The 18,264-nt window shown below is 40.7% G+C and overlaps 1 protein-coding gene across 1 annotated transcript in view; it reads right to left on the bottom strand.

Moving 5' to 3' along the window:
* itgb5 (integrin, beta 5) overlaps positions 1–13,180 on the bottom strand; it is a 139,085-nt gene extending 125,905 nt beyond the window's left edge. The window contains exons 1-2 of the mRNA XM_073047518.1: positions 12,634–13,180; positions 12,349–12,434 (exon numbers count right to left, since the gene is read on the bottom strand). Coding sequence (XP_072903619.1) covers positions 12,349–12,434; positions 12,634–12,721 — 174 coding nt within the window. The 5' untranslated portion in view covers positions 12,722–13,180. The remainder of the gene's footprint in view (positions 1–12,348; positions 12,435–12,633) is intronic.
* Between the last annotated feature and the right edge of the window lie 5,084 nt (positions 13,181–18,264).

Consider the following 18,264-nt stretch of genomic DNA (forward strand, 5'->3'; position numbering starts at 1 on the left):
ATAACAGTAGACCAATAAAATTGATGAGTAGTTCACAGAGGTCCAATGAAATTGTACGATAAATCAAGCGCACTTTCACAATTAAATTATTGTAAATCAGTCATTTGTACTCACCCTCATCAACATGGAAAACACTCGAAGCATTGTGCTGCCTTATGGCAGTTATTTAGTTTATAATATTTTCGCTTAGTAATTCATTTTCTAGTTAAAGTTAGAAGAGTTTTAACTATATTTGTTTTCTGTACTACATCGCGGGATGCTATGATGTCACACCCGGTTTCGCGGTGTCTTGTGGGAAAAATGCCGTTTGCGATAAACGGGACGGCGGAGCGAAAATGCTGCTTTTAAGTTAAAGGCGATCAATAACTTTTCCTGGTAGGCTGTAGTATATATATTTTTTACCAGTCGTTAGGAGATATTGGAATGTTGTTCAGTAAAGAAGTATACGCAACGTATATTTAAAAGTAGCCGCGTTACGGGCACGGTTCGAAAAAAAGCATTTGCAATATGTATTTGTTTTTGTTACCATATGGATTTAATTAAAAGTTAAAAAATCCTCACGTGTAATATCTTTCTGTGTAAATATCTCATATTACAACGTGGGACACCTGCGGCCGAAAATCCGGTGCGGCCTATACAATTAAAAAATTGATTTTATTTCTAGAATTAGAGCCAGCGGCTTTTAATCAGGTGCGCTCTGTAGTCCGGAATCTACGGTACTTCTTTTATTTCCACGTACTTTCAAATATAAATCTACTACCAAGCTGCATTCAACTGGAACCTGTGAGTTATGTTTTAATAGTTTGATTTTGGGCCGATTGAGCAATCTGGCACTTTGCTGACTCCAAGAGAGTTCAGTGAGGTTTGGAGTGGAGTATGCGACCAGGAGGCCAAGAAACCAGGAAACCAGTAAGCCCTTTATTGACTCCAGTTCTCACTGATCTTGTTGATTAAAGCATCGAGTAAGATTGAAATCAATGAGGATGACAGCAGAAAGTGAATGTTCAGAGCTCTCTCTCTCTCTCTCCCCCCCTTACCCTAGAATGCTGTCGCTGGAGGGCTGGTGCCAGAGTCTTGGGTTTAATCGGCATGGCTTGTGAACTATGTAGTTCATGTAATATGTGCTCCTGCTTTCTGGTTATTCCTATTTAATGATATTTTGAGCAATTTTGATCAGTGCAGGCAGTCTCTGCAGCCTGCAGTCAATGAACTGAACTGAGCTAAACTGAACATTCCTATACTGTTTCAAAGACTCTGTGGTTTTATGTTTTATATTCTGTGTGTTTTTCACCTTTTTTTGCCATTTGCATGATTGTTTTTTTTTTGAGCATTGGGTGTTTGATGTTTTCTTTGAATGGTTTCCACGGTGTTTCTTTGTTTTGTAGCTGCCCGTAGGAAGAGGAATCTCAGGATACAAACTTGTACTGCATATAAACTTTGATAGCAAATATACTTAGAATCTTTAAAAGAAACAAATAAGAAATACAGCACTACACTTCACAGTACATAATCAAACGATGCAAATGGATAATTGGTTAATAAGATTGCCGGCTTAGAAGCGAGCAATCAAAAGAGAAGTCATTACAAGGAATTCTCGAGCTCCATCTGGACACGTGGATGGAACAAAGGCAGTCCCACTCAACCCAAACGGCAGAAGTAAAACGATGAAGGAACAGCCTGTACTGAATCACGTCAAGCACTGCAGACATGTTTAGAATGACGAAAGATTGTTCACTGCAATCCCATTCACAAAGAATGTTATAAACTCTTGGAAATGGGAATAAACTCAAAGACATTCAATGAATTTGGAAACTAAGTTCAGAACAGGGGAAGTAGTTTACAAGAACAATGGATATAAAAAGATGTAATGACTAGGATTGAAGAAGCAGGTGCTGGAGGAAGAGAAATGGGTCAACATTTCAAGTTGAATATCTTCATCGGAACTGGCAAAGCATCTTCAAACTGAAACATCCTCACGCTTCCCAGAGATGCAGCCTGACCTGCTGAGCTTTTTGCAACATTTTCTATTTTTATTTTGCTTTTCCAACATAGGCATTTTATTAATTGTCACTCATCGGCAGGATGCTATCACAGAGATAGCAGAGAAACTGGAAATAGCTTCTCTAAGGTTTCTGACATTGGAGAGGGTTCAAAGGAGGCTCAAAGTAATGATTCTGGGATTGAAAGCTTGTCATATCAGCTGTGTTTGATGGCTCTGGGCCTCTGCTCACTGGAATTCAGAAGAATGAGGGCTGACTTCATTGAAACCTATCAAATGTTGAAAGGCCTCGATGGGGTGGATGTGGAGAGCATGTTTCCTATGGTGGGGGAGTCTAAGACCACAGGATACAGCTTCAGAATAGAGGGATATCCTTTTAGAACAGAGATGAGAATGAATTTCTTTAACCAGAGAGTGGTGAATCTGTGGAATTCGTTGCCACAAGTGGCTTGGAGGCCAAGTTTTTGGGTATATTTAAACCTGAGGATGATGGATTCTTGATTAATCAGGGCATGAAAGGATATGGGGAAAGGGCAGGAGATTGTGGCTGAGGGAGAAATTGATCAGCCATGATGAAATGGCGGAGCAGACTCGATGGGTTAATTCTGCTCTATATTATGGTCTTAAAGTCACAGTCTGAACTTGGACTACAACAGGTACAAAATTTTGTGGGAGAGAGTGGAGGTGGGAGCAAGGGTGGCAAGAGGGAGCTGTGGGCAAATTTTGCCAACGACAAGAACCCAGGACTGTAAGTACAGAAAACAAAACACACAAGTTGGAAAGCATTAAGCAGAGAGAATATATTTGCCACTGCTTGATGTTAAGTCCATACAGTCTGCTGACACAGTATCTGCAGTTCTACATACTCATGAGGTCAGCCTTGTATCACTGGGAGTGTTGATAAATATAGCATCTTCTGCTGCAGCCCTCTCCTGTGGTGTCTGGTGAACCGTTTGCCAATGAGAGAACTTCACTTGTTGTGCTGGCAAGTAATGCAATATCAAAAGCTGATGTGCAGCAAAAGCAGAGGTTGGGAACACCTGGAATCCAGACTATGTGTTTGGAATGTGGGTTGCTGTGCAGCAAGAGTGCTTGAATACTTCAGCTTGCTTTGACGGGAGGGGTATATAGGTGCGATTGACTGTTTTACATTACTACCTCTGTATCATTCAGCAGCCTTAATTGTATCCATACTGTTCCAAAGAGTGGGAAGTAGAAGAAGAGGGGAGGGGGAGGAATCTTTTTTAACCAGAATAAGAAATCAATATTCGTGCTATCAGGTTGGAGGCTACCCAGACAGAATATAAGGTATTGCTCCTCCACCCTAAGGGTGGCTTCATCATGGCACAAGAGGAGGCCATGGACACATATGTCACAACAGGAATGGGATTCCAATATCATCCAACAGCGAAAAGAGGAATTATGGAAAAACAAAAGGATTTAGACATTCATGCACCGAAAAAAGTTATTGAATTGTTTAATAAAATATTGCCTTTATCTCAAAGTGATTGCAAAAAAAGTTTGATTTGTCATAACAAATCAAATCCCACCTGGAGCTCTACTGTCACAACTAGGAAGCATAATCTTCTAATTATTGCTTAATCACTGAAAAGAGGAAGCAGCTTTTCATACAAGGGAGGTGGAACTCCGGAACCCATTTGCACAGGTGGCAGCAGATGGCAGCTTTAAAGAATTTGTCGGGACTTCCGGTAAGATGGCGATTGCTTAGTTGCTCCGAACTTTTGCTCCGTTATTCTTCTCACCTTTGCACTATGTGTCTCCCTTCTTAAACCTTAGTTAGGTATTTTATTAGTTCTCTTCTACCTGCCTGCGAACATATCTATCTTATAATGGCTACCAAAAGTACTAAAACCGGGAAAAAGGAAACTTCTACGGCTTTGCCGGCTGACATTCTCGCTGTTCTGGAACAACATCGACAAGATACTTTAATGGATTTTAGAACTGAATTTAGAACTTCTTTCAACCAGCTGAATGTCAAACTGGATTAGATTAATGCTAGAGTGGATGATCATGCTGAACATTTATCTCGCATTGACGTAACTTCTGAAGATTTAAAACGCCATGTTCAATATCTTGAAACTCTCTGCTCCAACCTAGAGGAGAAGAATAGTAAACTTTTTTCCAAAATGGTGGATCTTGAAAATCGGAGCAGACGTTGCAATCTACGAATTCTTGGTTTGCCAGAGGCCACCGAAAAGGGCTCTCCCGTTGAATTTTTTTCCAAGTTTCTCTGTGAGATTTTCGGGAAAGAATTTTTTCCGACTCCACCTGAGCTTGAAAGGGCACACAGGATCTATGTTCCTCGAGCAATTCTGGGTTCCCGCCCACGGCCGATTATTTTATGCTTTCATCAATACCAGGTGAAAAACCGTTTGATGATGGAGGCACGCCGCAGAGGTACTTTTGCCTTTCAAAATACGGTCATTCGTTTTGTGGAGGATTTTGCCCCCCAGGTTCTGAAGATGCGTGCTGAGTTTGAAGGTGTAATGAAAGTGCATTTTGATCGCGGATTCAGACCCTCTCTTCGAAACCCAGCTGATCTTCAAATTACGCTTACTATTGGAGATTATAAGTGGTTTAAATCAGTGAAGGAGGCTGAGGCGTTTGTTGGAAGTCTCCCAGCCACCTCGTCTTCTTCGGAACCGGGCTGACCTTCTAAAATGGTTGATAAGTACTTCTCGAAGTAAAACTATCTTTTCCAAACTCAGACTTTACTTGAATAATTCAGTCATTATCTATTGAAACTCTAAGGGCTGTAGTCAATCTCTCCCTGGACTTGGTGCGTTTTTCCTAAATAGATAATTTAAGTTTAATGTTTCCCTGCGAACTTTTAGATTTTACCTGTGTAATCTATTTTGTTTTTGTATAACCTTATCTATAGAGAACTACAATTGTCTTTAACCTGCTTTGGAGGTTTGGAGTTTTTAGTGAAGGCCTCCCTGTTGGTTGATTCATAGTTTAAGTTTTGCTTTTTTTTCCTGTAAATGGTTGATAAGGACTCTCTTTGAATTTTATAATTTCCCCCTTTTCTCCCTCCCTTTTTTTTTCTTTTAATCTTTTATAATTTTTCGCAGGTAGGTTAGTTTTAGTTTTCTTCTGATTTTCTTTGTATTAAGTTTTATACTTCTGTTGAAGTTGTTCCTATTTATAATTCTGTTTTCTAGTGCATAAATTAGTTATTATTTGCTATATTATTTATACGGAACTTTTGTTAACGACAGAACTGTAAGTCATACTTGGGTCAATTTTTTTGGTAGAGCTAGCTGCTTTTTAGGTAGCCGTCTAATTTTGGGTTGCGGGGGGGTGGGTTCTCCAGTTCCAACACTACTCACTGTTTCTTTTGTTTTCCTCTGTTACTCAGGACATGTCTCTGTTTTGATTCTATGGATCTATGTTTACATTTTTGCTCCCAGACTGTTATTGTACTGCTTGATTTTTTATATGCCTGCTGCCTTCTGTGCACTAACAATTGATAATGGTTAATATACTTAAATTTGTGAGCTGGAATGTAAAGGGATTGAATCATCCTGTTAAAAGAAGGAAGGTCTTCTCACATATTAAACAACTCAAAGCTGACATTGCTTTCCTTCAAGAAACTGATATTCGTAGTTTTGATAATTCTCGACTTCTGTCAAAGTGGGCGGGTCGGCATTTTCATTCATCCTTTGCTGCCAAAGCTAGGGGGGGTCTCCATCCTTATTAATTCAAATATTCCTTTTGAACTCCATAATAAGATATCTGATACAAATGGCCGTTTTATTATTGTTTCTGGTAAATTATACAATACTAAAGTTGTACTAGCAAACCTGTATGCTCCCAATTTTGATGATGTTAATTTAATTTTTTTGAACGTTTTTTCTCCTCGCTACCAGATTTAAACTCATACTCTCTTATGGCGATTTCAATTGTTGGTTAGATCCTAATTTGGATCGATCATCCTCTGTTACTAGACTACTTACTAAATCTGCCTTAGCTATTCACTCTTTTCTCTCTAATTATGGTATCTCTGATATATGGCGTTTCCTTCATCCCACTGAGAGAGACTACTCTTTTTTTTCACATGTTCACCATACCTTTACTAGAATTGACTACTTTTTACTCAATAATCAACTTATTCCATTTGTCTATTCTTGTGACTATCAGAGTATACTGATTTCTGACCATGCCCCAATTACTTTGTCTTTAAATTTTCCTGGTCTCCCTCAGAGGAATAAACACTGACATTTTGACTCGACTTTATTATCGGATAATGATTTTCTAAAATTTATTAAGGATCAGATAACCTTTTATTTTAACACCAATACATCATCTGAAATGTCATCCCAGATTGTCTGGGATGCCATGAAAGCATATTTGAGGGGTCAAATAATCTCCTATACAGCAAATCTTAATAGAAAGTCCTGTGCAGATCGTTTAGACCTTATTAATCAGATTAAAGAATTGGATCAAATGTATGCTCAAACTAAGAATCCTGAAGCGTGTAGAACTTCAAACTAAATTTAATCTTCTGTCTACTCAACCTGTCGAACGCCAACTTCTTGAAAGTAAGAGTCGCTTCTATATTCATGGTGACAAACCTGGTAAATTTCTAGCCAATCAGCTGCGACGTTCCAAAGCCAAACAACATATTACAAAGATCCGGAAGGAGAATGGAGACTTTACATCGGATCACTTAGAAATCAATGACGCATTTAAAAATTTCTATTCTCGACTTTACTCCTCTGAATCTTTGAATGACAATATCTCTGTTGATCACTTTTTAAATAATCTGAATATTCCTTCGCTTTCATCTGATTTTAAAGCCAAACTTAATGTGCCTATTTCATCAGAAGAAATATCTTTTTGCAATTTCTGCATTGTCTTCAGGGAAATCTCCTGGACCTGATGGGTTCCCAGTAGAATTTTATAAATTATTCTCTTCACTTCTTTCCCCTCAGTTATTCTCAGTATTATCTGACTCGTTTATTTACGGTAAATTGCCACCCTCTTTTAATGAGGCACCTATTATTCTTTTATTAAAAAAGGGTAAAGACCCAACCGAGTGTTCCTCATATAGGCCGATTTCTTTGCTCAATGTTGATGTTAAAATCTTGGCCAAAGTTTTGGCTTATAGATTAGAAACTGTTATCCCCTCTATTATTTCTGATGATCAAACTGGTTTTATTAAAAATCGTCTTCCTTTTTTTAACATTTGGCATTTATTTAACATTTTATATTCACCTTCAACTGGGATTCCTGAATGTGTTATTTCCCTCAATGCGGAGAAAGCATTTGATCGTATAGAGTGGAACTACCTTTTTGCAGTTTTAGAAAAATTTGACTTCGGTCAAAGTTTTATCTCTTGGATCAAATTGCTGTATTTGTGTCCTACTGCCTCTGTTTTGACCAATTTTCAGAAATCCCAGTTATTTAACCTCAAACGTGGCACCTGCCAGGGATGCCCTTTAAGTCCCTTTCTCTTTGATTTGGCTATAGAACCTTTGGCGATAGCATTTCGAAATTGTCCTGAATTGACCGGGATTTGGAGAGGGGGTGTTGAGCACAGAGTTTCTCTTTATGATGATGACTTATTACTTTTTCTTTCAAATCCGTCTACATCCTTACCTCCAATGTTTTCACTTCTTGATCAGTTTAGCCAGTTCTCTGGCTATAAACTTAATTTACATAACAGCGAACTTTTCCCAATTAATAAAGAAGCACAAGAATTAACATTTCGTGATCTCCCTTTTAAAGTAGTTCATAATCAATTTACTTATCTTGGGATTACAGTCACAAGGAAGTTTAACGATCTCTTTCGTGAAAATTTTGCCCAATCTTTCATATACTATAAAACAGAGTCTGTTACAATGGTCACCTCTATCTATGTCTTTGGTAGGTCGTATCAATGTTGTTAAAATGTATGTTCTCCCTAAACTTTTATATTTATTTCAATCAATCCCAATTTTTATTCCTAAATCTTTTTTTGATTCCTTAGACTCTATTATTTTGTCATATCTGTGGAAGAATAAGCGCTCTAGAATAAATAAAGTTTATCTCCAAAAATCTAAAAAAGAGGGTGGCATGGCTTTACCTAATTTTCGTTTATATTATTGGGCAGCCAATATACGTTGTGCTACCTTTTGGTCTTTTTTCCATGGCCAACCCGAGTGCCCTAATTGGGTGGCAATGGAGTTGAGCTCTACTAAAGATTTATCTATCTCTGCACTTCTTGGCTCTGTACTCCCTAGTAGTTTGTCCAGATTAATTGTTAATCCTCTTGTTAGACACACTTTGCGTATATGGGCTCAGTTTAGGAAGTTTTATGGTTTCCATGGTTTTTCCTTTTCTAGCCCTATCTTACATAATCACCTTTTTTTTTACCTACTACATATGATTCAGCATTCCATGTTTGGTATAGGAAGGGCATTAGACATTTTGAAGATCTTTTTATTGATAATCGCTTCGCATCTTTTCAACAGCTCTCTGCTAAGTTCAATCTGCCCCATGCTCATTTTTTTAGATATCTCCAAATTAGACACTTTATTAATCCTTTAATTCCTAACTTCCCTGAAATGCCTGAGAAAAATGGATTTATTTCTTTCTATTAATCCACTAGGTAAAGGTTTAATATCATTTATTCGTGATAAATTAGCATCCTTACGACGTGCCCCTGTGGATAAAATTAGAATGGCTTGGGAACATGATTTAAATATCTCCTTATCTGATGAGACTTGGGATTCGATTCTCAAATTGGTTAATTCAACCTCTCTTTGTGCTCGCCATTGCCTTTTACAGTTTAAGATTGTTCATAGAGCCCATATGTCTAAATCTAAACTATCCCGATTTTACCCTAACATTAGTCCTCTCTGTGATAAATGCAAAAGGGGCGAGGCCTCTCTCATTCATATGTACTGGTTTTGTCCTAGCTTGGAGAAATTTTGGAAAGACGTCTTCATAACGTTATCTTGTATTCTGAATCACCACCTGGAACCTAACCCTTTAATTGCTTTGTTCGGTTTTTTGGGTGAGACAGATTTACGTCTGAGTTCGACTAAGTGTTGAATATTATCTTTTGCTTCTCTCCTGGCTAGACGCTTAATCCTCCTTGGATGGAGGGATGTTGCCCCGCCCACGCATGCTCAATGGCTTAATGATATTATGTCCTGCTTAGACCTTGAAAAAATTCATTATTCAGTTCTTAATTCGGATACAAAGTTCCATAAGGTCTGGGGACCTTTTATTGAGTATTTTCTTAACCTTCCTCTTAACTAAGGTTTTTTTTTCGGTCCCTTGCTTTCAGCTCCTTTTTTGTTGGTAGTAGGCATTAATATCTTCTGTTGCTAAGTGTATTTACAGTTTTGGGGGTTTGAATGTCCTGATGTATACTCTCTAGATTGTGTTGTGGTTGGTCTGGAGTTCTTTTTTGTTGTGGAGCTTGGGGAGGATACTAATTTTACATATCTTCAATTTGGGTGCTTTCTCAATTATCTTCTTTTGTATTGTATTATTATTGTATGTTTATTTTTGCACTGTATTAATGTTCTTCATTTCGATCTGGGTTTTTTTTATCTGTAGCGATGTAGAAAATGTATAAAAAAACTAATTAAAAAAAAGAAAAAAAGAATTTGTCAAAGACCAACAGAATGTGGAGAGGATGCTTCCTGTGGTAAGATTGTCTACGGTCACAGGACATAGAGGGGCATCCTTTTAGAATGGAGATGAGGAGGAAGTTCTTCAGCCAGAGAGTGGTGAATCTGTGGAATTCATTGCCACAGGTGGCTGTGCAGGCCAAGTCTTCGGTATATTTAAACCAGAGGATAATGGACTCATGATTAGTCAGGGCATAAAAGGATACGGGAAGGAGGCAGGAGACTGGGGCTGAAAGGGAAAATGGATGAGCCATACAAAAATGGCAAAGCAGACTTGATAGGCCAAATGACCTAATTCTACTCCTATATCTTATAGTCTAATGTTGATAGACAAATATTTTAAGGGATAGACAACAGCTAAGTGGAAGTCAAATACAAAATACCCTTGATCAAGTTTTAAACAATTCCTTCCTTCTCCTCTTCCTCCAAGAGGACCACAACCTTGGTGTGGTTTGGATGCCTGTGTGCTTCAATGACCCAAAAGCTACATTAACTAGAGTCAGGGCCATACACTTCGGCTCTTGGTAGGGTCACCCATGCCTAACAGGTCAAAGGGTAGAGGCCAGACTAAGAGTGGTCTACCGGTCCTCCAGGTTCAGGCATTCAGCTCAGGGCTCCCGACTGGTAAAACAACATTGTTAGGGAAACAACAATGAAGAGTCCTTCTACATCTGAGTGTGACAGTATTCCCGAGACTCCACCTAGGACAGTAGTGAAAACCCACATGACGAAGGAAACCCTGAACACTGCCAGAGATGGAGGACCTTCATTGCTGACCTAACTACCAGCAGCGTAACAGGCAATGATTCTTTACTTCTCTTGTATTGCCACAAAGGGCCAAGTAACTAACTGGCGGTCTCAAAGTTCAAAGTATGTATACTATATAGAACCTTAAGATTCATCTCCTTGGAGGCAGCCACTTAGAAACCAAAAAGAGCCCATTAAAAAAAGATCAAACACCCAATGTGCAGAGGCAAAAACCCAAATGGTGCAAACAGTAAAAGCAAGCAAACAACTGAAGTTCTGCTGACTAGTGGGGACCTAATTACCCATTGACTGAATCATCAGCATTTTAAACCAAGCTGGCAAACATCTACAAGTTTGTACTAACAAATCTGAAACTGCTTGCCATCAGATTTGGAATTTGTGCACACAAGTTGAATTCATTGGTAGCTTTATCAGCAGTTTTCAAGTTGAGACCCGATTGTTTCCTCACAGATAGTTGATAATACATCAGTATAACCCGGAGAAGTGTGAGGTGATACACTTTGGAAGGACAAACTTCACACCAGAGTACAAAGTAAATGGCAGGATACTTGCTAGTGTGGAGGAGCAGAGGGATCTGGGGGTACATGTCCACAGATCCCTGAAAATTGCCTCACAGGTAGATAGGGTAGTTAAGAAAGCTTATGGAGTGTTAGCTTTCATAAGGTGAGGGATAGAGTTTAAGAGTCGCCGGGTAATGATGCAGCTCTATAAAACTCTGGTTAGGCCACACTTGGAATACTGTGTCCAGTTCTGGTTGCTTCACTATAGGAAGGATGTGGAAGCATTGGAAAGGGTACAGAGGAGATTTACCAGGATGCTGCCTGGTTTAGAGAGTATGGATTATGATCAGAGATCAAGGGAGCTAGGGCTTTACTCTTTGGAGAGAAGGAGGATGAGAGGAGACATGATAGAGGTGTACAAGATATTAAGAGGAATAGATAGAGTGGACAGCCAGTGCCTCTTCCCCAGGGGACCACCGCTCAGTACAAGAGGACATTGCTTTAAGGTAAGGGGAGGGATGTTCAAAGGGGATATTAGAGGAAGATTTTTCACTCAGAGAGTGGTTGGTGCGTGGAATGCACTGCCTGAGTCATTGGTGGAGGCAGATACACTAGTGAAGTTTAAGAGACTACTACACAGGTATATGGAGGAATTTAAGGTTGGGGGTTATATGGGAGGCAGGGTTTAAGGGTTGGCATAACATTGTGGGTCGAAGGACTGTGCTGTACTGTTCTATAAAATATCGTGGACCTTAAGGTAGCATTTCCTCATCCTCACTTTATGCTATCACTTAAACCATTCATATTTGAATTTTTAGTTTAAGTAGATCTTAGAAAATAGATAGATCATAGAGTGGGCGTGTTGGCATTAAGAAATGTAGTTGGCATTAAGTGTCAAGAAAATACAGTTAAATGAAATTGGGCTATTTCAACCACAACACTGGGGATGTAATAAAAGTCATATATTTTCTACTCTCATTGTAAAGTCTCTATTTCCCCCACAATGCAAACTGGTTGTGAACTCATCCTTTGCAACCAAACCTTCTTAACTAATGGCGATAATGCAGTGTCTTCATTGCGAAGCAGCAGCAAATGTACACTGTCAGGTCCCATGGTAATGTGGACACGTCGATAGGAAGTGTCCAGAGATTCGTTCTTGTTTTAAGTCACACATTAAACTTCCTTAGCCGGACAGAGCATTAAGTACCAACGGAGTCGACTCTGATTACTGATCTGTATGCCAATGTTTTTATTGTTTCGATTTTTTTCTTCCCCACAAGCACAGCACAACTGATAAAACATCTGAATTAACCGTTAAGGGCACAAATGAATTACTTTAATCTGAAGTCAATCTGAACTTTCCAACAAGCAGCTCAACTGAATGATAAATATTTTTCGATAACAGCGAGTTTAAGTCTGCCGATTATCCTACCTCTTTAACACACCAGCCACAGGCAGGATGAATAAGCAAACACTCTTTGCAGGAGGTAGCACGTCCACTTGTACAAATATTGAGCCCTTCGATTTAAATAGAGAAAATTGTTATTTTCCAGGCGTAAACATCGAATCGCGCCTCACCTACAACGCACTGGAGGTTCAACAAAGTAAATGCGACAGACGCATAGTTAACTTCACCAACAATGTACAAGCCAGGCTCTTGACATCACTAGGATTTACCAAGAACACCGACAGGAAACTTTGTTCAAGGACAACTTACCGCAAACATCTTGCACGAACAGACAAAAGCCAGGATAGAACAGAAGCAAATAATTTAAAATTTCCTTCTTGAGCATGGCTTTTCGCATTTTTGCCGATCGTGAGTATTCAGAACATGTCCCTCTCACTCTGATCAGCTCCGAAGCCGAGAATCAACAACTCTAGGAAGTTTGACTGCAATAGTCACGGTTGCGCCATGGACTCGAACATTTGGAGACGGCCGCTTTCCCTACAGCCCCAGTCTCGAAAACCCATCCTGCGGTCGGGCCGAGCTGGGCTGGAGAGCGCCGACCAGTGCCCGATGTCCGGCTCCCGCAAGCAGCCTTCTCACGAAACCACCAAGTTCACACCAGCTCCTGCCTTTTTTCTCTTCGCTTCACTGCTCTCCAGGATCGAAGTCAACTCGGAGCAACAACTTTCCTTATCTAGTTTCCATGCATATTTACAACCACAGCCGGTTCCCCAGCGACCGCCTCCACAAATGCCGCCAGAGCCACTTGGTTTACGCCCGCGCGACCCCCACACACCAGCCCGACAACTCCAGCCTTTCCCCCGCCTCCTATACCTTGCCGACCAATCAAACCCAGCCTCTGACATTTCGAGCCAATCAACGTGACGCAACCAATTAACCCTTTCAGTTCATCGGCCCCCTTCCCTCAAGGTGCGCCTTCGCAAGCTATACCTTGGGACAAAAAGTGATCGATAAATGCAAGTTTACGCTAACATGGCTCTTAAACTAATGACTAAAACTAAATCCGCAGTATTGTTACACACAAAACGCCGGATGAACTCAACAGGTCAGGCAGCACAAATGGAAATGAATACACCGTCGACGTTTCGTTCCCAGACTATTCATTTAGAACATTTTTTGAAGTCTCGTGCAAACCTAATACTAATACTAGACGTAATAACTCTTACCTAGGCTCTCCTTCAACCTGATCCCACAATTTTAGTTATAGCCTAAAGAAAATCGACGCTGAAACTCTAAAGGGCCTCAAAAAGGAAGATCTTATTGACGACAGACTGACAACTCCCAACTAACAGGAACAACAGTGTCCACAGTGTGTGCTGTTCAGATATCCACCATAACTGACAGCTGTGAAGAGACTCTTGGCGTCTTCACCAAGACGTGTACTGAACCTACTTCTCCATGTTGTTTTGATTAAGAAGCAGGGCTGGTTTGGTGGGAATAAGCAGGAAACCGAGGAACTAATGGACAGCAAAAGTAAATCAATCCTGGATTGGAATCTAAGGAAATAAGAGATAGGAGCAGGAGTGGACTATTTGTCAAGTTAAGTCAAGTCTATTGTCATTTAACGATATAAGTGTATATAATATATAAAATCATATGACATATGGGTGTAAAACATAGTAGTACACAAAACACACGTACCACGCGATAACTTATGAAGACAAGGGAAAAAATCTACAGATTAGTCACACAAGTGCATTGATATTAAATGTTGTAAAGCAAGGAGCAGATTAACCAGTGACACGTCGACTAAGATGCGGCCGGGAGTTAAGGAGCCTAATGGTCTGGGGAAGAACTGTTTCTCATCTTGACCAATGTTATTTTTATGCATCGGAGTCTCCTGCCTGATGGTAAAAAGTCAAAGCGGATGCTGGATGGATGGGTAGGATCCTTGGTAATACTAAGGGCCCTGTGTACGCAGCACTCCTGCTAAATGTCCCCGATTGATGGTAGGGAGACCCCTATGATCCTCTCAGCTGTTCTCACAGTCCTTTGTAGGGACTTCTGGTCGGATGCTCGACTGTTCCTGAACCAGATGGAGATGCATTGGTGCTGCTGTAAAATGCAGCTAAGATGGGGTGGGGGTGGGGGTGGGGTTGCCTCAATCTACTTAGGAAATGGAGGCGCTGCTGTGCCTTCTTGTTCAGGGAGGTGATATTTATGGACCAGCTGAGGTCATTTGTGATGAGAACTCCTAGTATTGTGCCTGATGAATCAGTGGTGGGTGTGTTTGCACCCATGCCACTTCCCACACACTGCCTCCCCCACTCCTTCTCTGCCACCTGTCCCACATCACTCCCACTCATTATTCCCAACATCCTTTGCTCACGCCAGATATACAAACTCATTCTCCACCCCATGTTGACAAATACAGTACAGTACAATGCAAAAGTCTTAGGCATCCTAGCTATTTATATGTGTCTAAGACTTTTACACAGCACTGCGTAATCTCCATCATACCTTGATTTCTTTAATGTCTAAAAATCTATGGATCTCTGTTTTTGAACTCAATTGATGAGTTCACACAACCCTCTTTTGGGGAATTCTAAAGTTTCTCCTCCTCCTGCATGAATAGTTTTTTCTTCATTTCAGTTGTCAATGGCCAATCACCTATTCTGAGACTATTCTGACCCATGATCCTAAATACGAGGGGTGATTGATAAGTTTGTGGCCTAAGGTAGAAAGAGTCAATTTTAGAAAACCTAGCACATTTATTTTTCAAACATTGTCCCCTTTGTAGTCCCCTCTGTAGTCCCCTTTGTAGAAGTCAGCATCTTGGACCTCCAGAAAGTGGTCCACAGCAAGGGTGATTGATAAGTTTGTGGTCTAAGGTAGAAGGAAATGAGTTATACAGCTCTCGTTACGTGCACGTGCAGTTCAACTCTTTGAGTGATTATGCAGAAAGTTTGAAGTTAATAACTTCTGTGGTATTTCTGTTTCACGTAATTGAAAATTGCAAGTAAACACTGTCTGAGAAAATGGACAACATCGGCCTTTGTGCCATCATCCGCTTCCTCGGTCTCAAGGGCTTATCCCCCAAGGAGGTCCACAAGGACATAGTGGCAACACTAGGGGAGGGTGAAAAATAAAAGTGCTACGTTTTCTAAAATTGACTCCTTCTACCTTAGGCCACGAAGCTCAGCCAGGGAAACATTCCTTCCTGCATCCAGCTTGTTAAGTCATCCAAGTATTTTGTAGGTTTTGCTATTCTTTAGAAGAAAAGTAGCAGTTCAGTGGACATCTGAAGGAAGAGATTCAACTGAAAAGACATGGTCTAAAAGCCAGATGGTGGACAGAAAGAGCACACAGACCCAGAAGCTTACTAACGGCCATAACATGAGCACTTTCTGCAGTGCCGTAAAGATGATTGAAGGCACAAAACCCAAGGCCACACCCAAATGAATAACTGACATTGGAGAGGGTTCAAAGGAGGTTCACAAAAATGATTCTGGGATTGAAAGGCTTGTCAGATGAGGAGTGTTTGAAGGCCCAGGGCCTCCACTGACTGGAATTCAGAAGAATAATGGGGGTTCTCCTTGAAACCTGATTGAATGTGAAAGGCCTTATAGTGGATGTAGAGAACATGTTCCCTGTGGTGGGGGATTCTAAAACCAGAGGGCACCACCTCAGAATAGAGGGACAGCCATTTAGAACCAAGATGAGGAGAAATTTCTTAAGCCAGAGAGTGGTGAATCATTGGAGGTCATTGCCACAGGTAGCTGTGGAGACTAAGTCTTTATGTATATTTAAGGAAGAGGCTGAGAGAGAAATCAGAATCAGGTTTATTATCACAGGCATGTTCATGAATATGTTAACTAAGCAGCAGCAGTTCAGTGCAATACATAATATAGAAGAAAATAAATAATTATTGAAACAACAACAACAACAATAATAATAATAATGAATAAATAAGTAAATGGGTCATGGGTCAGCTGTGATAAAATGGTGGAGAAAACTCGATGGGCCAAATGGCCTAATTCTGCTCCTATATTTTATGGTCTCCTGGTCAAGGAGAGAGGTAATATTTTCATAGACAGAGAGATAGTCAGTGCCTTTCGTCAGTACTTCTCACCACTTAGTAAACCTCCTCACCTGTGACTCTTCCTTGATGCAACTGCTGTACCATTGTGTCCAGCCCACAGCAGTCTACTCCAGCATCCCTGCTATCACTTATGGCAAATTAGAAGTTGAAATGGCTACACACCATCTAAGGAATAATAAGCTCTCATGTATCCGTGAGAAATTCTAAAACCCAGTAGTGAAGAGGTTTGCTTACAAAATGAGAATAGATCAGGGGAATGGATAAATGTCATAATTGTGTTCGACCTCCCTCAAGAAACCTCCAAGAGGACTACAATCTTGCCAAGGTGTTCAGGCTTGTGTGCCTCAGTGACCCAGAGAGCTACGTTAGTTGGAGTCAAGGCTTTCTGTTTTGGATCTTGGTAGGGTCACCCATGCCAATTAGGTCAAAGGGTCGAGGCCAGACTAAGAGCGGTCCCACCAGTCCTCTGGATTCGGGGGTTCAGCTCAGGGCCAACAACCCTGACTGATCAAACAGAACTGTTATGGAAATAGCAATGAAGAATCCTGCTACATCTGAGTGGCCAAGGACAGACAGAGATGGAGGGACCTTGACTGCTGCCCTACATGCCAGGAATGTAATGGGGTGAAAAAGTAAAGTAAGCCCCTCAACAAAGAAATTATGTTTGATTGTGACAAATACCAAAACATCATGATGTTGTCTACCACAGAGAAAGTCATCATCAATTTTCTGCATGTTACGTTTGTTTCATCATGGAAGAACAGTAGGTTGGATAAAGGACTCCACCATATTAACAGACAGACCCTTTGTTTTATTCATGCTGCCTATACCCCTACAACTCAAAATAGATGTTTCCATGTGATTAAGGGTCATCAGCTTGAAAGATCAAGCACAATCTGAATCAATGCACTGATACCAAAGCGAATCTCAGTGAAGAGATTGTAGTGCAGCAGGTTCCTGGTTGCTATTACAGTGCGGGGCATTACGGAGCTCAGAGTTCAGTTCTGGTGCCATTTGTAACAATTCTCGGTACGTCCTCCCCGTGGAATGTGTAGGTTTTTCCCTGGTGCTCTGGTTTCCTTCCATAGACCAAAAAGTACTGGATAGGTTAATTGGTCCTATGATTGGGTTAGGCTTAATGGGGGTCGTGGAGTTGCTGGAGTCTCATAACCTTGATTGCCCTTGGCAAGTCTGTCTACAGAAGTGGCTTGAATTTGCTTTCTTCTGGGCAGTGTCTTTTCGAGACAAGTGACCCCAGTCATTATCAATATTCTTCAGAGGTTTTCTACCTGGCATCAGTGGTCGCATAACCAGGACTTGTGATATGCACCAGCTGCTCATACGACCATCCACCACCTGCTCCCATGGCTTCACATGACCCTGATCGGGGGTCTAAGCAGGTGCTACACCTTGCCCAAGGGTGACCTGCAGGCTAGCAGAGGGAAGGAGTGCCTTACACTCCTTTGTTAGAGACATATCTTCACCACACCACCCATAATTCTGCACCACCTCCATTAAATTTCATGTGGGATGAAGGATAATATTTTTAACTAAAAAGGAACTGTCAAACCTTTGGTGACTACATTCCAAACCTAGGTCACTTCAGACAGTCAAACTGCAAAATTGCAAAGCTCCACACAATCAGCATCTTACAGTCTGCATCTGCAAGAAAAATATCCTCTACCTTCTAATCAAGAGAAACAAAGCTAGCATTTCAGTCAAAGACCATTCATCAGAACTGCTCTGATATTGTCACAGAAAGTGCTGATGAGGTCAGAACAGAAAACCAGCATCATCTGACTGATCTGCTGACATAACCATAATGTTCTGATGAGAAG

This window comes from Hemitrygon akajei, chromosome 5 (genome assembly GCF_048418815.1).
Source record: "Hemitrygon akajei chromosome 5, sHemAka1.3, whole genome shotgun sequence".
Lineage (NCBI taxonomy): Eukaryota > Metazoa > Chordata > Chondrichthyes > Myliobatiformes > Dasyatidae > Hemitrygon > Hemitrygon akajei.